The sequence below is a fragment of the Lissotriton vulgaris genome, chromosome 7, assembly GCF_964263255.1.
Source record: "Lissotriton vulgaris chromosome 7, aLisVul1.2, whole genome shotgun sequence".
Lineage (NCBI taxonomy): Eukaryota > Metazoa > Chordata > Amphibia > Caudata > Salamandridae > Lissotriton > Lissotriton vulgaris.
Window position 1 is genome coordinate 3490483 of NC_141695.1, and position 23992 is coordinate 3514474.

A 23992-nucleotide genomic window follows, 5' to 3' on the forward strand; every position below is an offset into this window, starting at 1 on the left:
GCTTCCCTCGCCCAGAAGAGGCTCACTTCAGACAGAAGGAGTGCAAGCTTCCCTCACCAAGAAGAGGCTCATTTCAGACGGAAGCAGTGCAAGCTTCCCTCACCCAGAAGAGGCTCACTTCAGAAAGAAGCAGTGCAAGCTTCCCTCACTCAGAAGAGGCTCACTACAAACAGAAACATTGCAAGCTTCCCTCACTCAGAAGAGGCTCACTACAGACAGAAGCAGTGCAAGCTTCCCTCACCTTGAAGAGGCTCACTTCAGACAAAAGCAGTGCAAGCTTACCTTACCCAGAAGAGGCTCACTGCAGACAGAAGCAGTGTAAGCTTCCCTCACCTTGAAGAGGCTCACTGCAGACAGAAGCAGTGCAAGCTTACCTCACCCAGAAGAGGCTCACTGCAGACAGAAACAGTGTAAGCTTCCCTCACCCAGAAGAGGCTCACTACAGACAGAAACAGTGCAAGCTTCCCTCACCCAGAAGAGGCTCACTACAAACTGAAACAGTGCAAGCTTCCCTCACCCAAAAGAGGCTCACTGTAGATGGAAGCAGTGCAGGCTTCCCTCACCCAGAAGAGGCTCACTACAGACAGAAGCAGTGCAAGCTTCCCACACCCAGAAGAGGCTCACTTCAAACAGAAGCAGTGCAAGCTTCCCTCACTCAGAAGAGGCTCACTACAGACAGAAACATTGCAAGCTTCCCTCACTCAGAATAGGCTCACTACAGACAAAAGCAGTGCAAGCTTCCCTCGCTCAGAAATGGCTCACTGCAGACAGAAGCAGTGCAAGCTTCCCTCACCCAGAAGAGGCTCACTGCAGACAGAAACAGTGCCAGTTTCCCTCACCCAGAAGAGGCTCACTGCAGACAGAAGCAGTGCAAGCTTCCCTTACCCAGAAGAGGCTCACTGTAGACAGAAGCAGTGCAAGCTTCCCTTGCCCAGAAGAGGCTCACTACAGACAGAAGCAGTGCAAGCTTCCCACGCCCAGAAGAGGCTCACTGTAGACAGAAACAGTGTAAGCTTCCCTCACTCAGAAGAGGCTCACTACAGATACAGGAAGTGCCAGCTTCCCTCGCAGAGAAGAGGCTCACTGCAGACAGAAGCAGTGCAAGCATCCCTTGCCCAGATGAGGCTCACTGCATACAGAAACAGTGCAGGCGTCCCTCACCCAGAAGAGGCTCACTGCAGAGAGAAGCACTGCAAGTTTCCCTCACCCAGAAGAGGCTCACTGCAGACAGAAGCAGTGCAAGCTTCCCTCACCCAGAAGAGGCTCACTGCATACAGAAACAGTGCAGGCGTCCCTCACCCAGAAGAGGCTCACTGCAGAGAGAAGCAGTGCCAGCTTCCCTCACTCAGAAGAGGCTCACTGTAGACAGAAACAGTGTAAGCTTCCCTCACTCAGAAGAGGCTCATTGCAGACAGAAACAGTGCCAGCTTCCCTCACCCAGTAGAGGCTCACTGTAGACAGAAACAATGCAAGCTTCCCTCACCCAGAATAGGCTCACTGCAGACAGAAACAGTGCAAGCTTCCCTCACCCAGAAGAGGCTCAATTCAGACAGAAACAGTGTAAGTTTCCTTCACTCAGACGAGGCTCACTTCAGACAGAAACAGCGAAAGCTTCCCTCACCCAGAAGAGGCTCACTGTAGATGGAAGCAGTGCAAGCTTCCCTTATCCAGAAGAGGCTCACTGCATACAGAAACAGTGCAAGCTTCACTCACCTTGAAGAGGCTCACTGTAGACAGAAGCAGTGCAAGCTTCCCTCACTCAGAAGAGGCTCACTGCAGACAGAAGCAGTGCAAGCTTCCCTCACCCAGAAGAGGCTCACTACAGACATAAACAGTGCATGCTTCCCTCAAGCAGAACAGGCTCAATACATACAAATACATACATACAATACCAGCAGGCTCCGGATGCCGGTAAATATCTGCCCTCCCCCTCAATGTCAGGTCCTCCTCCTATGTCTACCCGCACTGGCTTCCTCATCAATACCCGCTCGCTTGTCAAAAATAACATCACCTTCAATGAATTTGCCTCCGAGAAACAAGGGTCTTTATTACCGAAACCTGGGCCATGGACTCTTCCGAGCCGGACCTAATAAATGCCATCCCTGAAGGCTATGCATTGGCAGAATGGATAGAATAGGGTGCGTGGGAGGGGGCCTCGGGATACTTTATCATAGTTCGATAAAATGCCGAACCTCTTACCTTTCCTCCTCGCACGACCCCTTTCAAGCTATGCATTTTATTCTAAATCCTTCCTCTACAGTCTCCTTTTCAGGGATCCTGATCTATAGACCCCCTGGTCCCAGGTCTGCCTTCTGCCTCGAACTTCTAAAAATTCTGGAACCCTGTATTGATACCCCCAATCTTACCATCCTCGGGGATTTTAATTTCAATTTAGAAAACCGCAACTCCCCTGACACCATCCATCTGTTGGATTCCTTAGCCTCCTGCGGTCTGCGGCAGCTAGTGAGCAGCCTGACCCACTTAGCTGGGCATACCCTGGATGGGGTATTTACTAACGACACCCGGCTTCAGATTGGATCCCCCCCTCCCCCTGTCCTGGTCTGACCATCTGGCCGTCCCCCTTGAATTTGCTTCTCCCCTTTCCTCTGGACCCCAACCGGACCGCAACAAGTGGGTTCTGAGGAGGAATTTTAGGAAGATAAGAAATGAGACTCTTACTCCCTTCCTATCCAAATGTACGATCCTGCCTACAAAGGATGCCGAAACTGCGGCTCTCGAGCTCTCTAACATCTTAGCGGAGGCCGTCGAATCTCTCGCCCCAGTTCGCCAACACTTCTCGGCCAGGAAGCGTCCTTCGGCCTCCTGGTTCTCGAGCTCCCTCAGGACCCTTAGACAGGGTTGTAGGAGGCAAGAAAGACTATGGAGATCACATCTGGACCCCATAGAGAAGGACAAACATAAAACATCTCCTTAAGGCTATAAAGCGGCACTGTTGGCTGAAAAGAAGGCGCCCTTTACCAACCTAACTGGCTCACTTACTTCCCCCAGAGACCTGTTCAATATAGTCAATACTCTATCTCTTCTTCAGGCTCCCGACCCTATAACTGCCTCCCAAGATCTTTGTGATCGGATTTCCACCTATTTCCACACTAAAATCTTGGATATTTACACCGATTTGAAAACGCTCAACATCAATGTCGACCCCGTGATCCCCCCTCACCTGCCGTAACTCTGGAAAATCAAGCTACCGAGCTCTCCACTCGGCTCACCCATTTTCCCCCCCTTACCCTCGACCACCTTAGTGCACTCCTGGACAGGCTTAAGTCTGGATCCCCACTTGACCCCTGTCCTGTGAAAATCTTGAAAGAATGCAGACAGGTACTTATGCCCCCTCTCGCCGAGGTAATGAATCTAGCCATTTCTGAAGGGGTTTATCCCTCGACGTGGAAAACGGCCATTGTCAATCCCCTTCTGAAAAAGACCACACTAGACCCGGGGATTTTAAAAAACTTCCGTCCCATCTCTCTTCTCCCTGCCCCCGCTAAACTCCTGGAGGCACACCTTAACCACCACTTGAGTGCCTTCCTCGACTGTTCCAGCTCTCTGGACCCCTCTCAGCATGGCTTCCGAAAGGCACACAGCACCGAGTCGGCACTCACTGTTGTTGTCGACAGCATTCGGGCCAAGGTTGATAGTGGCCAAACGACTTTACTGGTGCTGCTTGACTTAACGGCGGCTTTTGGTGCCCACTCTGATCAGCGATCACACTCGGCAACTCTGGGCATTAGCTTGCCTCATCTTCACTAACGGCCCCACCAGACCGCCGGGGATGCCTGGTCTCACCCTGGAGATACCCATTAAGGGACCATCTCTCAGGGAAGCCAGGAAGGGTTTCGCAGCGGTCGAAGCGCCTTGGGACCCTCCGGGTAAGTAGTGCGCTATATAAATGCCTATACATTTACATTTACATTTACATTTTGACACCCTTTCCCCATCTATCCTTGCTATTCGTCTTAGCAGCATGGGTGTAGATTGCCCCGCTCTCAGCCTCCTCACATCCTTCCTTGACCAACGGCAGCAAAGGGTAAAACTTGGTGACTTCATCTCTCCCATCAAGCCTGTGAAGTGTGGGGTCCCTCAGGGCTCTTCTTTGAGCCCTACGCTTTTTAACATTTGTGTGGCCCCACTCGCCAGGCTTGTGAGGTCCTTTGGCCTACAAGTTCTTTCCTACGCCGACGACACGCAGATCATGGTCTCCATTTCACAATCTGTGGAAATTACGGCTCTTAACTTCAAAAACTGTATGGAGGCGGTCGCTGACTGGATGGTCAAGAACTTCCTCGAATTAAATGGGAAAAAAACCGAGGTCCTCATCTTTGGAACCAAACATGAGATCTGGTCAATGGACTGGTGGCCCCCTGCCCTTGGCACCTGTCCCACCCCCTCCTCCTCGGCCCGTAATTTGGGTGTTATCCTGGACACCACTCTTTCCCTTGAGAAACAGGTCAGCAGGACAGTCTCCACCTGCTGTGGTGCCCTGAGGATTTTAAGAAAAATCACCCACTACCTTTCCCTGGAAGCCCGCAAATAGGTCGCAGTGGCTCTTATAGCCTCCAGGCTGGACTACTGCAATGCACTTTATCTAGGCATTAACATCGGCTTGGTCCAGCGCCTTCAGTTTGTGAAAAACGCAGCGGCCCGGTTTGTCATGGATGCCCCGAAACACTCTTCGGGTTCGGCCATTAGGAAGAACCTGCATTGGCTCCCCATGCAGGCCAGGATAAACTTTAAATCCCTTTCCCTTACGTTCTGCGCCTTGAATGGCACTGGGCCAGAAGAAATTCGGTCACTTGTGTCCCCTTATGTCCCGGGCAGGGCACTTCGCTCCTCCAACAAAAATCTGCTGGATGTGCCTCGAGTATCTAAGGCCAGATGGGGCGGAAGGGAATTTCGAACTCTCGCCCCCAGACTCTTCAACACTCTACCTGATGACCTCTAGGAGCTTACTTCCCATGCCCTTTTTCGCAAAGCACTTAAGACCTGGCTCTTTCAGGAAGCTTATCAATAACCTGCTGCCACTCCTTCTGACCAAACAGTTTTACCATCTTTAGCGCCTTGAAGCCTTTGGGTTTATTTGCGCTCAATAAATTCATTTTCATTCATTCATTCATTCAAAAACAGTGCAAGCTTCCCTCGCCCAGAAGAGGCTCACTTCAGACGGAAACAGTGCAAGCTTCTCTCATTTTGAAGAGGCTCACTGCAGACAGAAGCAGTGCAAGCTTCCCTTGCTCAGAAGAGGCTCACTGCAGACAGAAGCAGTGCAAACGTCCCTCACCCAGAAGATGCTCACTACAGACATAAACAATGCAACGTTCCCTCTCCCAGAAGAGGCTCACTACAGACAGAGGCAGTGCAAGCTTCCCTTGCCCAGAAGAGGCTCACTACAGACAGAAACAGTGCAAGCTTACCTCACTCAGAAGAGGCTCACTTCAGACAGAAGAAGTGCAAGCTTTCCTCACTCAGAAGAGGCTCACTTCAGACAGAAGAAGTGCCAGCTTCCCTCGCCCAGAAGAGGCTCACTGCAGACAGAAGCAGTGCAAGCTTCTCTCAGTCAGAAGAGGCTCACTGCAGACAGAAGCAGTGCAAGCTTCCCTCACCCAGAAGAGGATCACTTCAGACGGAAGCAGTGCAAGCTTCCCTCACCCAAGATAAGGCTCACTGCAGACAGGAGCAGTGCAAGCTTCCCTCACTCAGAAGAGGCTCACTGCAGACAGAAGCAGTGCAAGCTTTCCTCATTTAGAAGAGGCTCACTGCAGACAGAAGCAGTGCAAGCTTTCCTCATTTAGAAGAGGCTCACTACAGACAGAAACAGTGCAAGCTTTCCTCATTTAGAAGAGGCTCACTGCAGACAGAAGCAGTGCAAGCTTCCCTTGCCCAGAAGAGGCTCACTGCAGACAGAAGCAGTGCAAACGTCCCTCACCCAGAAGATGCTCACTACAGACAGAAACAATGCAACTTTCCCTCACCCAGAAGAGAATCACTACAAACAGAAACAGTGCAAGCTTCCCTCACTCAGAAGAGGCTCACTTCAGACAGAAGCAGTGCAAGCTTCCCTCACTCAGAAGAGGCTCACTACAGACAAAAACAGTGCCAGCTTCCCTCACTCAGCAGAGGCTCACTTCAGACAGAATCAGTGCAAGCTTCCCTCACCCAGAAGAGGCTCACTGCAGACCAAAGCAGTGCAAGCTTCCCTCACCCAGAAGAGGCTCACTACAGACAGAAACAGTGCAAGCCTCCCTCACCCAGAAGATGCTCACTGCATACAGAAACAGTGCAAGCTTCCCGCGCCCAGAAGAGGCTCATTTTTGACAGAAGCAGTGCAAGCTTCCCTTGCACAGAAGAGGCTCACTGCAGACAGAAACATTGCAAGCTTCCCTCACCTAGAAGACGCTCACTACAGACAGAAACAATGCAAGCTTCCCTCACCCAGAAGAGGCTTACTTCAGACAGAAGAAATGCAAGCTTGCCTCGCCCAGAAGAGGCTCATTTCAGACAGAAGCAGTGCAAGCTCCCCTCACTCAGAAGAGGCTCACTGCAGACAGAAGCAGTACAAGCTTCCCTCCCTCAGAAGAGGCTCACTACAGACAGAAACAGTGTAAGCTTCCCTCACTCAGAAGAGGCTCACTACAGACAGAAACAGTGCAAGCTTCCCCCCATCAGGAGAGGCTTACTACAGACAGAAACAGTGTAAGCTTCCCTCACTCACAAGAGGCTCACTGCAGACAGAAGCAGTGTAAGCTTCCCTCACTCAGAAGAGGCTCAATACAGACAGAAACAGTGCTAGCTTCCCTCCATCAGAAGAGGCTCACTACACACAGAAACAGTGTAAGCTTCCCTCACTCAGAAGAGGCTCACTGCATGCAGAAACAGTGCAGGCTTCCCTCGCCCAGAAGAGGCTCACTGCAGACAGAAGCAGTGCCAGCTTCCCTTGCCCAGAAGAGGCTAACTACAGACAGAAACAGTGCAAGCTTCCCTCCCTCAGAAGAGGCTCACTTCAGACAGAAGCAGTGAAAGCTTCCCTCACTCAGAAGAGGCTCACTACAGACAGAACAAGTGCAAGCTACCCTCACCCAGAAGAGGCTCACTTCAGACAGAAGCAGTGCAAGCTACCCTCACTCAGAAGAGGCTCACTATAGACAGAAACAGTGCCAGCTTCCCTCACTCAGAAGAGGCTCACTGCAGACAGAAATAGTGCAAGCTTCCCTCACCCAGAATAGGCTCACTGCAGACAGAAGCAGTGCAAGTTTCTCTCACTCAGAAGAGGCTCACTACAGACAGAAACAGTGCAAGCTTCCCTCACCCAGAATAGGCTCACTGCAGACAGAAGCAGTGCAAGTTTCTCTCACTCAGAAGAGGCTCACTACAGACAGAAACAGTACAAGCTTCCCTCACCCAGAATAGGGTCACTGCAGGCAGAAGCAGTGCAAGCTTCCCTCACTTAGAAGAGGCTCACTACAGACAGGAACAGTGCAAACTTTCCTCACCCAGAAGAGGCTCACTGCATACAGAAGCAGTGCAAGCTTCCCTTGCCCTGAAGAGGCTCACTGCAGACAGAAACAATGCAAGCTTCCCTCACCCAGAAGAGGCTCACTTCAGACAGAAACAATGCAAGCTTCCCTCACCCAGAGGAGGCTCACTGCTGACAGAAGCAGTGCAAGCTTCCCTCACTCAGAAGAGGCTCACTGCAGACAGAAACAGTGTAAGCTTCCCCCACTCAGAAATGGCTAACTGCAGACAGAAACAGGGCAGGCTTCCCTCACCCAGAAGAGCCTCACTTCCGACAGAAACAGTGCAAGCTTCCCTCGCCCAGAAGAGGCTCATTACAGACAGAAACAGTGTAAGCTTCCCCCACTCAGAAATGGCTAACTGCAGACAGAAACAGGGCAGGCTTCCCTCACCCAGAAGAGCCTCACTTCCGACAGAAACAGTGCAAGCTTCCCTCGCCCAGAAGACGCTCACTACAGACAGAAACAGTGCAAGACCCAGAAGAGGTTCAGTACAGACAGAAACAGTGCCAGCTTCCCTCACTCAGAGGAGGCTCACTACAGACAGAAACAGTGTAAGCTTCCCCCACTCAGAAATGGCTAACTGCAGACAGAAACAGGGCAGGCTTCCCTCACCCAGAAGAGCCTCACTTCAGACAGAAATGGTGCAAGCTTCCCTCGCCCAGAAGACGCTCACTACAGACAGAAACAGTGCAAGAACCAGAAGAGGCTCACTACAGACAGAAACAGTGCAAGCTTTCCTCGCCCAGAAGACGCTCACTACAGACAGAAACAGTGCAAGACCCAGAAGAGGTTCACTACAGCCAGAAACAGTGTAAGGCCCAGAAGAGGCTCACTACAGACAGAAACAGTGCAAGACCCAGAAGAGCCTCACTACAGACAGAAACAGTGCAAGCTTCCCTCACCCAGAAGACGCTCACTACAGACAGAAACAGTGCAAGCTTCCCTCGGCCAGAAGAGGCTCACTACAGACAGAAATAGTGCAAACTTCCCTCACCCAGAAGAGGCTCGCTACAGACAGAGGAAGTGCAAGCTTCCCTCACCCAGAAGAGGCTCAGTACAGACAGAAACAGTGAAAGCTTCCCTCGCCCAAAAGAGGCTCACTGCACACAGAAGCAGTGCAAGCTTCCCTCGCCCAGAGGAGGCTCACTACAGACAGAAACAGTGTAAGCTTCCCCCACTCAGAAATGGCTAACTGCAGACAGAAACAGGGCAGGCTTCCCTCACCCAGAAGAGCCTCACTTCAGACAGAAATGGTGCAAGCTTCCCTCGCCCAGAAGACGCTCACTACAGACAGAAACAGTGCAAGAACCAGAAGAGGCTCACTACAGACAGAAACAGTGCAAGCTTTCCTCGCCCAGAAGACGCTCACTACAGACAGAAACAGTGCAAGACCCAGAAGAGGTTCACTACAGCCAGAAACAGTGTAAGGCCCAGAAGAGGCTCACTACAGACAGAAACAGTGCAAGACCCAGAAGAGCCTCACTACAGACAGAAACAGTGCAAGCTTCCCTCACCCAGAAGACGCTCACTACAGACAGAAACAGTGCAAGCTTCCCTCGGCCAGAAGAGGCTCACTACAGACAGAAATAGTGCAAACTTCCCTCACCCAGAAGAGGCTCGCTACAGACAGAGGAAGTGCAAGCTTCCCTCACCCAGAAGAGGCTCAGTACAGACAGAAACAGTGAAAGCTTCCCTCGCCCAAAAGAGGCTCACTGCACACAGAAGCAGTGCAAGCTTCCCTCGCCCAGAAGAGGCACACTTCTGACAGAAACAGTGCAAGCTTCCCTCACCCAGAAGAGGCTCACTGCAGACAGAATCAGTGCAAACTTCCCAGATAGACAGGTGCAGTGCATTTGAGTGCAAGCTTCCCTCACCCAAAACACATGCAGTACAGACAGTAGCAGTGCAAGCTTCCACCAACCAGAACAGGTGCACTACAGACAGAAGCAGAACGAGCATTCCTTGTCCGTAAGAGGTTCAATACAGACAGTAGGAACAGTGCAAGCTTCCATAAAATACCCAGAATACGTTCACTACAGACAGACAGGTGCAGTAAAACCGACAGTGCAAGCTTCCATCACCTGGAACAGGTACACTACAGACAGATAGGTGTAGTAAAGCCAGCAGCAAAAGCTTCCATCACCCTGAACAGGTAGAATACAGACAGGTACGGTAAAGTCAGCAGTGCTTGCTTTCAACACCAGAACAGGAAGACTGCGGACAGACAGGTGCAGTTCAGCCTGTAGTGCAATCTTCCAACACCAGAACTGGTAGACTACGGACAGACAGGTGCAGTGAAGTCAACAGTGCAAGCTTTAATTATGCGGAACAGGTACAATGAAGACAGACAGGTGCAGTAAGGCCAAGAGTGCAAGCTTCCATCACCTGGAACAGGTAGACTACAGACAGACAGGTACAGTAATGGGAACATTCGAAGTTTCCATTATCCGGAACAGGTACAATGCAGACAGACAGGTGCAGTAAAGCCAGCAGCGAAAGCTTCCAAAACCTGGCACAGGTAGACAACGGACAGACACGTCCAGTGAGGGCAACAGTGCCAGCTTTCAATACCCAGAACAGGTACAATGCAGACAGAGAGATGCAGTAAAGCCAACAGTGCAAGCTTTCATTACCAAGAACAGGTGGACTACAGACAGGTACAGTAATGCCAACAGTGCAAGCTTCCATCACCCGGAACTTGTACACTACAGACAGATAGGTGCATTGAAGCCACCAGTTCAAACGTCCATTACACTGAACAGGTAAACTACAGACAGACAGGTACAGAAAAGGCAACAGTGCAAGCTTTCATTACCAGGAACAGGCACAATGCAGACAGACAGGTGCAGTAAAGCCAGCAGCGAAAGCTTCCATCACCCGGAACAGGTAGAATACAGATATCTGCAGTAAAGCATGCAGTGCAAGCTTCCAACACCTGCAACAGGTAGACTAAGGACAGACAGGTGCAGTAAATGCAACAGTGCACACTTTCATTACGAAGAACTGATACAATGCAGACAGACAGGTGCAGTAAAGGCAAAAGTGCAAGCTTCCATCACCCACAACAGGTGGACAACAAAGAGACAGGAGCAGTAGAGACAACAGTGCAAGCTTTCATTACCCGGAACAGGTGGACAACAAAGAGACAGGAGCAGTAGAGACAACAGTGCAAGCTTCCATCACCCAGAACAGGTGGACAACAAAGAGACAGGAGCAGTAGAGACAACAGTGCAAGCTTCCATCACCCAGAACAGGTGGACAACAAAGAGACAGGAGCAGTAGAGACAACAGTGCAAGCTTTCATTACCCGGAACAGGTGGACAACAAAGAGACAGGAGCAGTAGAGACAACAGTGCAAGCTTTCATTACCCGGAACAGGTGGACAACAAAGAGACAGGAGCAGTAGAGACAACAGTGCAAGCTTTCATTACCCGGAACAGGTGGACAACAAAGAGACAGGAGCAGTAGAGACAACAGTGCAAGCTTTCATTACCCGGAACAGGTGGACAACAAAGAGACAGGAGCAGTAGAGACAACAGTGCAATTTTTAATAGTAAATTCACGCACATAATCGCACATCACACACCTCAAAAACAACCCGCTCCGCTGTAAACCAGGTGTCGCAGCACAGCCAGGTAGCATTCGGCTGCCGGGCTGGAACCCGATGATGAAGCACGACACCAACCAGGTTGGTGTGTGAGGGTTTTATTAACAAACCTAAGAGGTGTCGCTTCATTACAAACGTCAGACAGTAGGCCACTGCTGGCAGTCTTCTTTCGTTTAGTAATATATACTCTGACAGCCAGAAACCTTTGTTCTAAGTGGCATGCCTTGGCAGAGACTTATATATATATAGTTATGGGACTTATGTACTATCACAATAGTGGTAGTGACAAAGTCTTGTGTGCAGTGTATGCACAGGTTAATCAGTCTCCAATGGAAGCTGAAGGTCGTGCTTTCACGTTGTCACACACAGAGTGGCTCAACCGGTGCTGCGGCTCTTATGTGTACAGCTAGCCGTACATGCCCTGGGCACTGGCCACCATATACTAGGGACTTAGAAGTAAGCCAGCACATGCCAATTGGGGAAATCCAATGAAACCTGCCATTTTAAAAGGGATAGAACACTGCCACTGAGGTCTGGACAGCAGGCCTCGGTGCTCTCTCAAAGTCAAACCCCGGCAGATAGTAGCCCTACATGGGGGACAAAGCGGGGTCAACCAGCCCCAAAGCAGGTTTCCTTGCAGTTGGTCATTAGTTGTCAACTCTCCCTCTGGGGCCAATGGTGTTAGTGAAGCCTTGAAGCTTCCCTGGGTGTGAGGGGTGTTAATCTCCATCACACCGCTGTGGGGGGGTGACTTCAATATGAAGATCTGCACATGTGATGCGGCTACTCTCGTGACCTGCGCTCATTCTCAGGGGGATGAATACAAATCCAAAGATGGTTTACGGGAAGGAATAAATACTGTGATTTACAAAAAACTCTTGAGAGTTATGAAATAGTTAATGCAGCCCAGCTATACATCGCTGATTGGGAAGATCAGGTATGTAACTATTTCTATTTTTAGGGGACTATTAAGGGGACTATGTTTAGGTGTATCTTTACATAAGAAAGGTAACAGTTTAGTTACCCAAACTGAAATTGTCCAATGTCGAGGGTGGGCTGGTCGCTTGCCGGGGTGAGGGGGAGTATAATTTGAATGACATCTCAACTGATCGCTGGTGAAAGAATGTTGCTTGGGAGACCCTAAATATGTTTGGAAAACAAAAGGCTGGCAATACAAATAAAGCTGTTAAAGGCCAACCTTAATAAAATGCTAAACTGAAAAAAATAGAAAACAAAGGTCAGGCCGTCTCCATCTACTTCCCAAGATCTGGAGCTCTGTTGTGTCACCATCAGAACTGCCTTCATTCTCTTGCAATTCAGGAAGGACCGAGACATTCACCCATTCAAAGCAAATGACATCTGATAGCAAAGGAACTCCCCCCCCCCCCCCCCCCCTTCCACATGGCCCCTTGCGTAAAGGATTCCTAGCATTCCCCAGCTTAGGGCTCCGTTGCAGTCTGCGGACTCCCAGGCATCTCTCACATACATGCTATTGCCCAAGAATGCCTCCTTGCATTGAGCCCTCCTGTCACCCGACCCATCTCAAGAAGCCACGCCCCTCACCGTGGTCCTCAGTAACAGGACATCCGCGTCCTCCAGGGCGGACGGCGCGCAGGTGGACCACACCTCCCACTCCGGCTTCCAGTAGAACAGAAAGAGGAGGAGGCCGAGGGACAGGACGTGAGCGGTGAGGACCAACGCCCTTCGGCATGGGTGGGTCTTGTATCCAAACATGTCCTGCGAAGCAAAAGCAGAAACACGGAGCGTTAAAGAAACTGACTTCAATGAGGCACCTTATCCGCTTCAGAGACATTGAATATAGTGAACATTTCTGATCTCTGTAGTTGCACAGTTTCTGGCCTGGCCAAGCCTCGCAGCAGTGACCTTTCACCCTCAGTGATTGAACTGAGCCACATCTGCAGGAGTGACTTGACAGCTGCAGACTTTGATCGACACATACAGGACACGAGCGGCTTCTTTAGAGGACGTACAACCTTCACATTACCCCCAGGTCCCTTATGTCCTCGGCCCATTCATTACTAATGGAGATTACTATCTCCTGACAGAAAATAAAAACAAGAGGAATGCTGGGATATACCTACTGCCCCTCCCCCCGGGAGTATAAAGGTAGGACCTACCCAGCAGCCCTCCTGTTCTTTTTTTCTGTCTTCGACAGAATGGCTGATGGATGCTGTTGGTGTGGGGGACTGCACCTGCTCCTGCTGGGCTTGAGTGGCGTTCGTTCCTCCTCTGGCTCCTCCTGTCCGGCTGCCTGGCTTCTCGGGCAGGGGTGTGGTTCCTGTTGTGTCTCCCCCCCGGCCTGCCGGGCTTGCTGGGGGGGATTGACTTCTTTGCAGCCTTTTCCCGGGTTTCCGGCCCTTTGCGGCTGGTGCGCCGCCTCCCGGTTCCTTCCGGGTCGCTGAGCTCGTCTCCCCGAGCCTGGCCGGGTGGGAGACGCGCTGCGCTGATGTCTCGTTCCCGGATCCGGCTGTGGGTGTGGGGGCCTTTCTGGAGCTGCTCGGGCCCCCGCTCCGGGTGAGTCCCGCTTTGCGGTGTTTTATTTTACTCCCCCTGTCCATGCATTGTGCCGGTTTTGCTGTTGGCCGCTGCAGCCGAGTTTTGTCGGACGGCTGCAGCGTGTCTTGCCGGTTGCTCTGTCTCTGCTGTGCTGCGCTGCTGGCTTTCTGTCTCCGTGCAGGTTTTGCTCTCCTGCCTCGGATGTTTCGTGGCTACCACTGCGGAGTCCTGCCTGGGGAGACGGCGTTTCTCGGGCATTTTTCTTGGGGTGCCTGTGCAACTTGCCTCGGATGTCTCCTGCCTGCCAATGCTGTCTCCTGCCTGGTGATGCAGCGTTTTTCTCGGCTGTTTGCTTGTGGTGCCTGTGCCTGTAACGTTCCTGCACATGCTGCCGGCTTTTCCACTTTTGCTTCCAGGGCCATTATGTGTTTGGTGTGAATGAGCGAGGCTGCCGCTGTGGCCTGCGGGGTGCGTGGTGCTCGGTCTCCGGCTGCTGTACCCTGCCATTGGAGGTTGTCAGGTCCGTGGGTATTCGAGCCCAAGACCTGCCGAGGCGGGGAATCGAACCCTGAACCCACATCCTGTACTTTGCTGTTGTCCTTGTGCTGGATTTGCCCATCCTCTTGAGTTTGTCATGTTGGCGGGGTTTCCTGTGTGTTGCCACTCTCTGCCCCCGACGTCGGTGTGATGTTGGCCTGTGGCTTTCTGTCCAGGGTGCACACTGTACAGTTGTTTGCTTTGTACTGCCTCCCTTTTGTGGTTATGCACTGTTGGGAGCGCGTTTGCTGCGTCAGTTGCGTGGCTGCTGGGCCGATGCTGTCCCTTACTCTCATCTTGGGGGGGGGGGCTGCCTCTGTGGTGGGGCTGCTCTGTCCCTGCCGCTCTGCCCTTCGACTCGCCGCGCTTCTTGGTGGGGCGCTGGGCTTTGGGTCTCGGTTTCTGGGGTGTGTGCGCTGCTGCCTGCCGTGGCCTGTTCTTTGGCCCCTGTTTTGTTAGGGGTCTGGTGGCTCTGTGATCCTCTTCCCTTATGGGTGTGGGGTTTCCTTGTCCTTCCTGTGCACTTGTTGTGCGGGGGTCTGTGTGAGTGGCTGTGCGGGGTGCTTTCCTTGTTATCCCTGCTGCCTGTTCCGCTGCGGCTGGGTGTGGGTGCCTTTCTCCTTGTCGTGGGCTCCTCTCTGCCGTGTTGCTGCTCGTCCGCCTCCTGGGTTGCCTTGGCTGGCGCTTCCTTTCGCTGTGTTGGTTGGCACTTTGCCCTCTGTAGGTCCACCGGTCCCCTGTGCGGCGTTTGGTTGGCCTCCGCTCTGGCGGTTTGCACCTCTGTTTGGTATCGGGGCTTGATTGTGGGCTCTGTGCTACCTTCCCTTTTGGGGTTTCCTGCTGCTGCTGTTTCGGGGGTCCGCGCTCCCTTCGGCTGACCCCGGTTCTCCTGTGGTGGACGTTCCGTGGGTCTGTTCCCTTGGTTCTCTTCTTCGAGGGTTCCCCTGCTCTTGGCGCTCTGGGGGTGTTTGCCCTTTCTGTTTCTGGCTTGGGTTCCGGTCGCCTCTGTGGTGGCTGGTTCTTTTTGCTGCTCCTGCCTTTGCTTGCTCATGGGTTCCCTGTGTGGTTGGGGTTTCCCTGCCTGCTGGTTTGCGCCTTGCCCTCTGGTGCTCTGGTGCCGGTGTCTCTTCTTTTCGGCGGCCTGTTTGGGTTGCCTTCTGATCCGGCTCTCTGCCCCGTCTGGTGCTGGGTCGTTGTTCCTGCTTCTTGGGCCGCTGCACGGTGGGTCCTGTGGGCTCCCCTCGTTCAGGTTGGCCTGCCGTCCTGTTCTTCCTCGGTGATCTTGCCTCCTCTGCGGGCTGGTTGTTGTGGCCTTTGTCCTGCTTGGGGATCCTGGTTCTTCCCTTCCGGGTTCCTGGTCCTGTCCCTCCTTTGCCTTGGCTGCGCCGGGTTCCTCTCGTGGGTGCCGTTGGTTCTTTGGGGTGCTCTCTCCCCTCTGCCTCTGCTTGGGTGGCTTTGTGGCTGCCTTGGGTGCGGCGGTTCTGCTCCTCCCGGCCTGCTCCTGTTGTCGGGCGTGGTGCGTTGTGGGGGCCTGCTTGGTCCTTCTGGTGCTGTGGCCTTCCCTTTGCTGGCTGTTTCCTGGCATCCCCTCCTGTGTCGGCTGTATTGGCTGCCTGGGGTCTCCTGGCGGCTGCGGGGTCCTGTCATACCTCCTTGTCTCGGGGTTGGTGTGTGGTCCCCACGCTCCGCTGTCTGCTCGGTCGCTTGGTCTGGCCTGGTGGTTTTCTGCCTGGCCGCCTGGAGCGGTGGGGTGCGATTGGCTTCTTCCTGTGGGTTTCTCCACTGCCTCTTCTGGTTTTGGTGGTGGTGCAGGGTGGCCGTTGTTGTTACCTCTCCTGGGCCTATGGATTCTTTTCTCACTGGATGTCTGCTGGGTCTGCCTCCCGGCCTGCCGGGCTTGCTGGGTGGCATGGCTTCCTCCTGGCCGGTGTTCCGGGTTCTCGGCCCTTTGGGGCGGGGGCCCCGACTCCCCGTTTCTTCGGGGTCGCTCTGCGCGTCTCCCCGTTGCTTGGCCGTGTGGGAGGCGCGCTGCGCTGGTTGCTGTGGCCTGCGTTTGCTTCTGCTTGGCTTTCGGCCGTGGCTTTCTGTGGTGGCCTGTTGCCTTGGGCTTCCTCCCTGTTGGCTCCTGTTCTGGGTTGGTCTGCCTTCTGTTTGTGCGTCCTGCTCTGGGTTGCCTGGTTGTGCTCTTTCTGCGACTGGACTGCCTGGTGGAGTGTCTTCTGGGAGTTTCATGGGTGGCTTGGCGCTTCTTTGCGGGTGCCCTGTATGCCTGTGGGGTGTCTGGTCCCTGCGTCGTGGGGTTACGGTTGCTTATGGTTGTGGTGTGTTCCGGTCTGGTTCTTGTTTCTGGCCGTCACGCTGTTGCCTTCTTGTTTACCCTTCTTGCCTCTTCTGGGGTTCGTTGGGGCTTCGGCTGGGCTGTTGGCTCTCGGGCCTGTGCTCTGTTTGGGTCTTGCCCTCTTTGTCCTTCCCTTGTTTGGGTTGGTTCTGCGGGTTGCTTTGGCTTCGGCTTGGGCTTCCTGCCTGTATCCCTGGTTGCGGCTTTTGCCGTGCGGGGTTCGTCCCCTGTGCTGGCCCTGCCTTGGGTCTTGCCGGGCTGTGGGTTGTGGTTTGCTTGTGCTTTCCTCCCTGGCTGCGGTTGCTTCTGTGAGGTCCTCTGGGGTGGTTTTGCCTCTGTCTCTCTGGCCTCTGGGTTTCTGCCCCGGCCCTTTGCTTGGGCTGTTTGGGGTCTTTGTGCCTGGCCTTTTTTTTGGTTTGGCTTGGCTTGGCTGTGGTTGTTGTGTCTTTCGTGGTTCCCTTGCTGTTGTCTTGGGTCCTCCGGGTCCTTGGCCCGTCCGGTTGCTCTCCTGCTTTGGTGTTCAGGTTTGCCTTCTTCGGGCTGTTGTTTCCTGCTCCCGTTTCCTCCGCTTTGGCTGGAGTTCTGTTTTGGGGTTCCTGGGGTTCCTTCGGTTCCCTTTCCTCTTTTTCCGGGTCTCTTGTCCCGGTTGGTTGCCCTTGTTGGTTGTTCCTGCTCGGGTTTCCTGGAGGTGCGGGTTCCCTTTGCCTTGTGTCCTCGTCTTGCGGGTCCTGGTGGCTTGGCTTCCTCGGGTTTGCTCTTCGTTCCCTGGTGTCTGGGGTTTCTCTCTTTCCATGGCCTTGGGCTCGGTCTTGCCTTTCGGGTTGGGTTCTGGTGGGCTTCCGCTGTTATTCTTGGTTGGGCCTTTGGTTCCTCTGGTCCGCTTGTCTCCTGCCGGTTCTGGCAAGGGTTGTCTTCTCCTGCCCGTTTCTGGCTTTTTGGCCTGGTGGTTCTTGGCCTTTCTCTTCGTTTGGCCTCTCTTCTGCTGTTGTCCCCTTGCCTGTGGTGTCTTGGGTGTCTGTGTTCACCCTGTCGCTGGTTGGCTGTCGGGTGTTCCTGCGGTGGGCTGGTTGGCCTCTGTGGTGGCCGGTCTGGTCGTCTGGCTGTGCGCCCTTGCTCTTGTTGGGTGTCTGCTGGTCTGGTGGGGGTCCCTCTTGTCGGGGGCTCTGCCTGGGGTTTACCCGGGTCTTCCTTTTTCCTTCTGCGGTTGCTGCCTTGGTGTGGTTTCCTGGGTTGGATTCTGTTGGGTTGGGAAGGCCGGCTTTTTACTGCTTTGGTATTTCTCCATTAGTAATGAATGGGCCGAGGACATAAGGGACCTGGGGGTAATGCTACATTACTTACCGGTAATCCTCATTACTCCTGGTCCCGTTGTCCTCGGCCCATTCATACGCCCCTCCCTCCCTCCCGGGCGGCCGGCCTTCCAGTCTGGGCTTGTTAGTACAGGAGGGCTGCTGGGTAGGTCCTACCTTTATACTCCCGGGGGGAGGGGCAGTAGGTATATCCCAGCATTCCTCTTGTTTTTATTTTCTGTCAGGAGATAGTAATCTCCATTAGTAATGAATGGGCCGAGGACAACGGGACCAGGAGTAATGAGGATTACCGGTAAGTAATGTAGCATTAACAAATCATGAATTTAACAAATGTGTCGCTTCGTAGGCTGAAATATGACAAATTAACCCCCTGAACTGGAGTGTGTTCCATCAGATTCTACTGAATGTACTGGAATGTGAAAGGCAGAAATCTCCAAAGAAACTTCAGAAGGAGCCCACGTAACTATTGTCAACTGGTGGGGTGAGCAGGAGAAGGAAGGGATCAACATGGTTGAATTGGGGCCGGATGCAAGAATCAGGGTAATCATGAAACACGTCAGACAGTGGCAGCCACAAGAAATCTGCTTCGTTCTTATCCAATCACTGGTTGGGAGGGCGGAGAGAGGATCAGGAGTGTCTGCAACCAACAATGTGGACAAACTTCTGTCTGCCAGTGGGGATTGATGGCTGCAGCGGCGGTTACACAACTAGTTTTTTCTTATTCCTTTAACCGCTCATATTTGCCACCGAAGTAGACTGGGGCTCTTCACCTCCCGGCCAGCGAGGATGCCCCACTAATGTGGCCTGCTTCCCTCTCACCCCGTAAGCAGAACCCAGAGTTTCAAACCCCTGCGCTCCTCATTGCTCGGATCACCGGAGTTTCAAACCCCTGCGCTCCTCATTGATCGGGTCCTTGATCCGCGGCAGAGCTCAAGTCGGATACACCAACCAGATTCACCATCGTCAGAGAGTTTACATTTTGAATTAGTCCTTTAAGTCACAATCCACCACAGGAGTACACTTCTAAAGCCCACAGGACCTCAAAGAAGGTACTTATAGCCTCACCGGTGTCGGACAGAGACCAGCAGCAAGGCCCACTCGAGGGCCACCTGCTACTGGTCAGCTGGGCAGGTGCAGGAACGGCCTCTGGTAGCTTGTTGTTTTCCTGTAGCTTGAACAGGAGGCCGGCCTTATGACTCCACTTCTTTGTGTTGGATAAAGAGCGAGTAGGTCCAGAAGGTTTTTGTTTTCCTTCATGTCCAGGGAGTGTCCTGAAGTGGGTGCCTGGAGATGCCACATTTATTCCTGACACAAGCTATCGAGTGAGAATGACTCCTGGCCCAACCGATGGAGTAAATGTTCCCAGGGCCAACAATACCCACTTGGGACATTTTTACAAGAAGGTGACAGTCTTCGGCCACTCTAAACTTTCTACTACTTTCTACATCCAATACTAAAATACAGATTGAAGCAGCCACTGTACCCACAATAAACCGTGTGGCAGACGTCTGATAGGATAAAAGCAGAGTTCACCAGCAATCAGACAGTGGATACAGAAGAATTGTCTTTGTATCCTGTTTTCTACTTTTTCTTTGCACCCTAAGTGTTATGTATAAAACCGGCAAACCAGTAGAGCAGGATTTAACACTCCAGCAGAATGTGACAAAATGTCAAAATGGATGCCCAGAGCCTCACCTGCATATTCTGTGAGATTCAGATGAGTCATCCCTTCCCAAATAGGTCAACCTATTGTCTGCTCCTGGAAAGAATTACAAACCTTTTTCACACCTATTCAAATGCTTGTCACTGACTGGGAGAAGCTGGAGAGAAAATACAAGTTAGCCTTGAAGAATTTAAGGCAGGGAAAAGTTAATGTTCTAAAGTTACTTTTTCTTAATATTTATTAAAAATCTGACTTCACCATTGAATTATACTTTTAATATCTATTAAACACTGTTGTTTCATTATTTTACTAGCTAGCCCCATTCCTGAGCTACAGTATTAGAATTATAATTTGTACTCTGGTTCTCTTCATAGGACACCTAGACCTGCCACAGTGAAAAATAACTTCTATGTTCTACTCACTGTATATGGCCATGTCTGAACTGGGGTGGTGTGGAGTGCAAAAAAACCATGGATTTAGGCCCAGAACTCTGTACTGGGGTGAATGTATGACATTGTTCTGCATTCTGTCCATCAACTGTGGTTTTTGCATTTGTCACCCGAGTGGGATGGGTATGCTCAGACGTGAGTCCCATGCACTCCACACCGCTGGATTCAAGCAAGCCGGGCTGAAGACGGCTGGAATGCCAGAAACCGGTCCTCGGAAGCTTGATTCCAGTCCAGGGAAGGCATGGCTTGGCAGTTCGGGCTGGACTGTTCCCATGAGGCACAGGGTCAGACTGATTTGCATATGGCCATGTCTGAACTGGGGTGGTTTGGAGTGCAAAAAAACGATGGATTTAGGCCCAGATCTCTGTACTGGGGAGAATGTATGACATTGTTCTGCATTCTGTCCATCAACTGTGGTTTTTGCTTCTCACTGTAAGGACATGGTAAAATTACAATTCCATGGGGCATATGTAGGTAATTTCCATTTTGCAATTCCCAAATAGCGATTTTTAAGGAATCGCTATTTGAGAATAGCAAAATGGAATGCAGGTAAAAATTCGCAAATTTTATGCGAATCTCTAACATTCCTTAATTGCGATTAGCAAATTGCGAATCGCAATTAAGGAATGAGTGTCCCATTCATTCCTATGAGCTAAGAGGCCCATAGGAATGAATTGGGATACATTCTCAAATTGCGATTTTCTGTGAGAAAATCGCAATTTGATAATCGCAATTCCAAGGGTGCCAGGGTGTCCAAAGGACACCTGTTGCACCCCTGGAATGTGCCTCCAAGTACATGTGGCGCACATACATGTCCTAAGGGCATGTCTGTGCGCCACATGACACTTTGAATTTTTATTAAAAATGCATTTTGAAAGGAAATCACAAAATACCATCTACTTGGAGTAGGTGGTATTTTGCAATTCATTAAGCCAAAATCGCATTTTAAAATTCACTCCTACATAGCATTTAAGGAATCGCAAAATTGCGATTCCTTAAATGCTTGAGTAAAATAAGGAATCACAATTTTTGCGATTCCTTATTTTGCTAATGTGCACCCACATACCAAAGCACCGCTTGCGATTCGCAAACGCCTAAATTCGCCAAATTTCGGCGTTTGCGAATCGCAAACGCCTACCTACATATGCCCCCATATGTCCTATTTTTAATTACCATGCACACTGCATTGTGGGCTACAAGAAACACATAGGGGGGATTTATCTATCTATATAAATAAAAATGTAAATGTTCCTTTGTTCAAAATCGTAAATCTCTAAGAGTTCTTGACTGATTGCTTTGAAATTTTGACACAACATTGGATTCGAATATACGCTTGTTTTTATAAACACAACATTGGATTTGTATAGGCGCGTGTTGAATACGCGCGTGTTTTTAATCGAAAGCCCGAACAGACACATAAAAATGTCAATGTTTGTTTGTTCAAAATCTTAAATCTCCGAAAGTTCTTCACCGATTGCTTTCAAACTTTGACACAACCTTGGATTTGATTAAGCGCGTGTTTATATATACACAACGTTGGATTCGAATACGCGCATGTCCAATACATGCGTGTTTTTAATAGAAACACCGAACAGACCCTATCAATTTGGTTACTGCGCAACAACTGCAAGGGACGCATAGAGACAATAGACTATATATATTAGGATGGACAGTTGGTGTCAGGATGGCAGACCGGTAATGTGCGAGGGGCTGTGTGAGGAGCTGTGAGGGGCTTCGAGGGGCTGTGTGAGGAGCTGTGTGAGGAGCTGTGTGAGGGGCTGTGTGAGGAGCTGTGTGAGGAGCTGTGTGAGGGGCTGTGTGAGGAGCTGTGTGAGGGGCTGTGTGAGGGGCTGTGGGAGGGGCTGTGTGAGGAAATGTGTGAGAAGCTGTGTGAGGAGCTGTGTGAGGGGCTGTGTGAGGGGCTGTGTGAGGAGCTGTGTGAGGAGCTGTGTTAGGAGCTGTGCGAGGGGCTGTGTGAGGGGCTGTGAGGGGCTGTGTGAGGGGCTGTGTGAGGGGCTGTGTGAGGAGTTGTGTGAGGAGCTGTGTGAGGGGCTGTGTGAGGAGCTGTGTGAGGGGCTGTGTGAGGAGCTGTGTGAGGAGCTGTGTGAGGAGCTGTGTGAGGGGCTGTGCGAGGGGCAGTGTGAGGAGCTGTGTGAGGAGCTGTGTGAGGGGCTGTGTGAGGGGCTGTGTGAGGAGCTGTGGAGGAGCTGTGTGAGGGGCTCTGTGAGGAGCTGTGTGAGGGGCTGTGTGAGGGGCCGTGTGAGGGGCTGTGTGAGGAGCTGTGTGAGGAGTTGTGTGAGGAGCTGTGGAGGGGCTGTGTGAGGGGCTGTGTGAGGAGTTGTGTGAGGAGCTGTGTTAGGAGCTGTGCGAGGGGCTGTGTGAGGGGCTGTGAGGGGCTGTGTGAGGAGCTGTGAGGGGCTTCGCGGGGCTGTGTGAGGAGCTGTGTGAGGGGCTGTGTGAGGAGCTGTGTGAGGGGCTGTGTGAGGAGCTGTGTGAGGAGCTGTGTGAGGGGCTGTGTGAGGAGCTGTGTGAGGAGCTGTGTGAGGAGCTGTGTGAGGAGCTGTGTGAGGAGCTGTGCGAGGGGCTGTGTGAGGAGCTGTGTGAGGGGCTGTGTGAGGAGCTGTGCGAAGGGCTGTGTGAGGGGCTGTGTGAGGGGCTGTGTGAGGGGCTGTGTGAGGAGCTGTGTGAGGGGCTGTGTGAGGAGCTGTGTGAGGGGCTGTGTGAGGAGCTGTGTGAGGAGCTGTGTGAGGAGCTGTGTGGGTGGGTGGAGCCAGGTGATAGTGGGTGTGGCTTCCAACCAATATTTGAGCACCTGGAATGAAGTTTGTCTACTGATATCCCCATTTTCATGGGGAAGCCGCTGCTCTGGCCTCAAGCGGCCTTTTGTGAATACAATAAACACCGCATGATCGCAGCCGCGGGGCCTGTTCGACCCTTTGATGGAAATGAGACCACGAGAAAGAGGAAGGGGGGGGGGGGGGGTGAGGGGGGCAGAGCCGCGGGCGAGGGAAAGAATCGAGGGAGGGAAGGGAGCAAAAAGAGAGAAGGACAAGGAGAGACACGTGTAAGAGAAGAAGAGACACAGATGCATGGGAAGAGGAGAGGAGAAAAGGAGTGGATGACTGGGGGGGGCAGGGAGGAGAAGGGGGAAGAGTGGAGACCCTCAGCAGACAGAGAACAGGCGAACCCGAGAAGGCACAATGAGAGATGAAAGAGGGGGCGACACAAAAGAAAAGAGGGGGTGCGGCGTGACAGAGGCCGGAAGAGAGGTACGGGAGTATCGGAGGAGTGGAAACGCATGCGTCACTGCGCTGCGTAAAAGTGTGTGGGACATGTATGTGACGTACTGGGGGCGCAGGAGGCTCTATATTTACCAGGAGAGGAAAAACCACCCTGTGTGACTTTTCCTCTCCTTGTAAATACGGCCCCTTCACACGCAGCACTGTGCGTTGAAGGGGCGTTCCATGGGTGTTGCTGGGGGCGTTCCATGGGTGTTGCTGTTGGCATTCCATGGGTGTTGCTGGGGGCGTTCCATGGGTGTTGCTGTTGGCGTTCCATGGGTGTTGCTGGGGGCGTTCCATGGGTGTTGCTGGGGGCGTTCCATGGGTGTTGCTGGGGGCGTTCCATGGGTGTTGCTGTGGGTGTTCCATGGGTGTTCCGTGGGTGTTGCTGTAGGCGTTCCATGGGTGTTGCTGTGGGGCGTTCCATGGGTGTTGCTGTGGGTGTTCGATGGGTGTTGCTGTGGGTGTTCCGTGGGCGTTCCATGGGTGTTGCTGGGGGCGTTCCATGGGTGTTGCTGTGGGTGTTCGATGGGTGTTGCTGTGGGTGTTCCGTGGGTGTTGCTGTGGGCGTTCCATGGGTGTTGCTGTGGGCGTTCCATGGGTGTTCCGTGGGTGTTCCATGGGTGTTGCTGTGGGCGTTCCATGGGTGTTGCTGTTGGCGTTCCATGGGTGTTGCTGTGGGCGTTCCATGGGTGTTGCGCTGGGCGTTCCATGGGTGTTGCTGTGGGCGTTCCATGGGTGTTGCTGTGGGTGTTTCATGG

At 52.4% G+C, this 23992-nt stretch overlaps 1 protein-coding gene across 1 annotated transcript in view; it reads right to left on the reverse strand.

Annotated features, from left to right (window-relative positions):
• LOC147700478 (putative cation-transporting ATPase 13A4) overlaps positions 1 to 13094 on the reverse strand; it is a 965394-nt gene extending 952300 nt beyond the window's left edge. The window contains exons 1-2 of the mRNA XM_086928423.1: positions 12930 to 13094; positions 12700 to 12873 (exon numbers count right to left, since the gene is read on the reverse strand). Of these exons, the coding sequence (XP_086784549.1) occupies positions 12700 to 12873; positions 12930 to 13094 (339 nt within the window). The remainder of the gene's footprint in view (positions 1 to 12699; positions 12874 to 12929) is intronic.
• Between the last annotated feature and the right edge of the window lie 10898 nt (positions 13095 to 23992).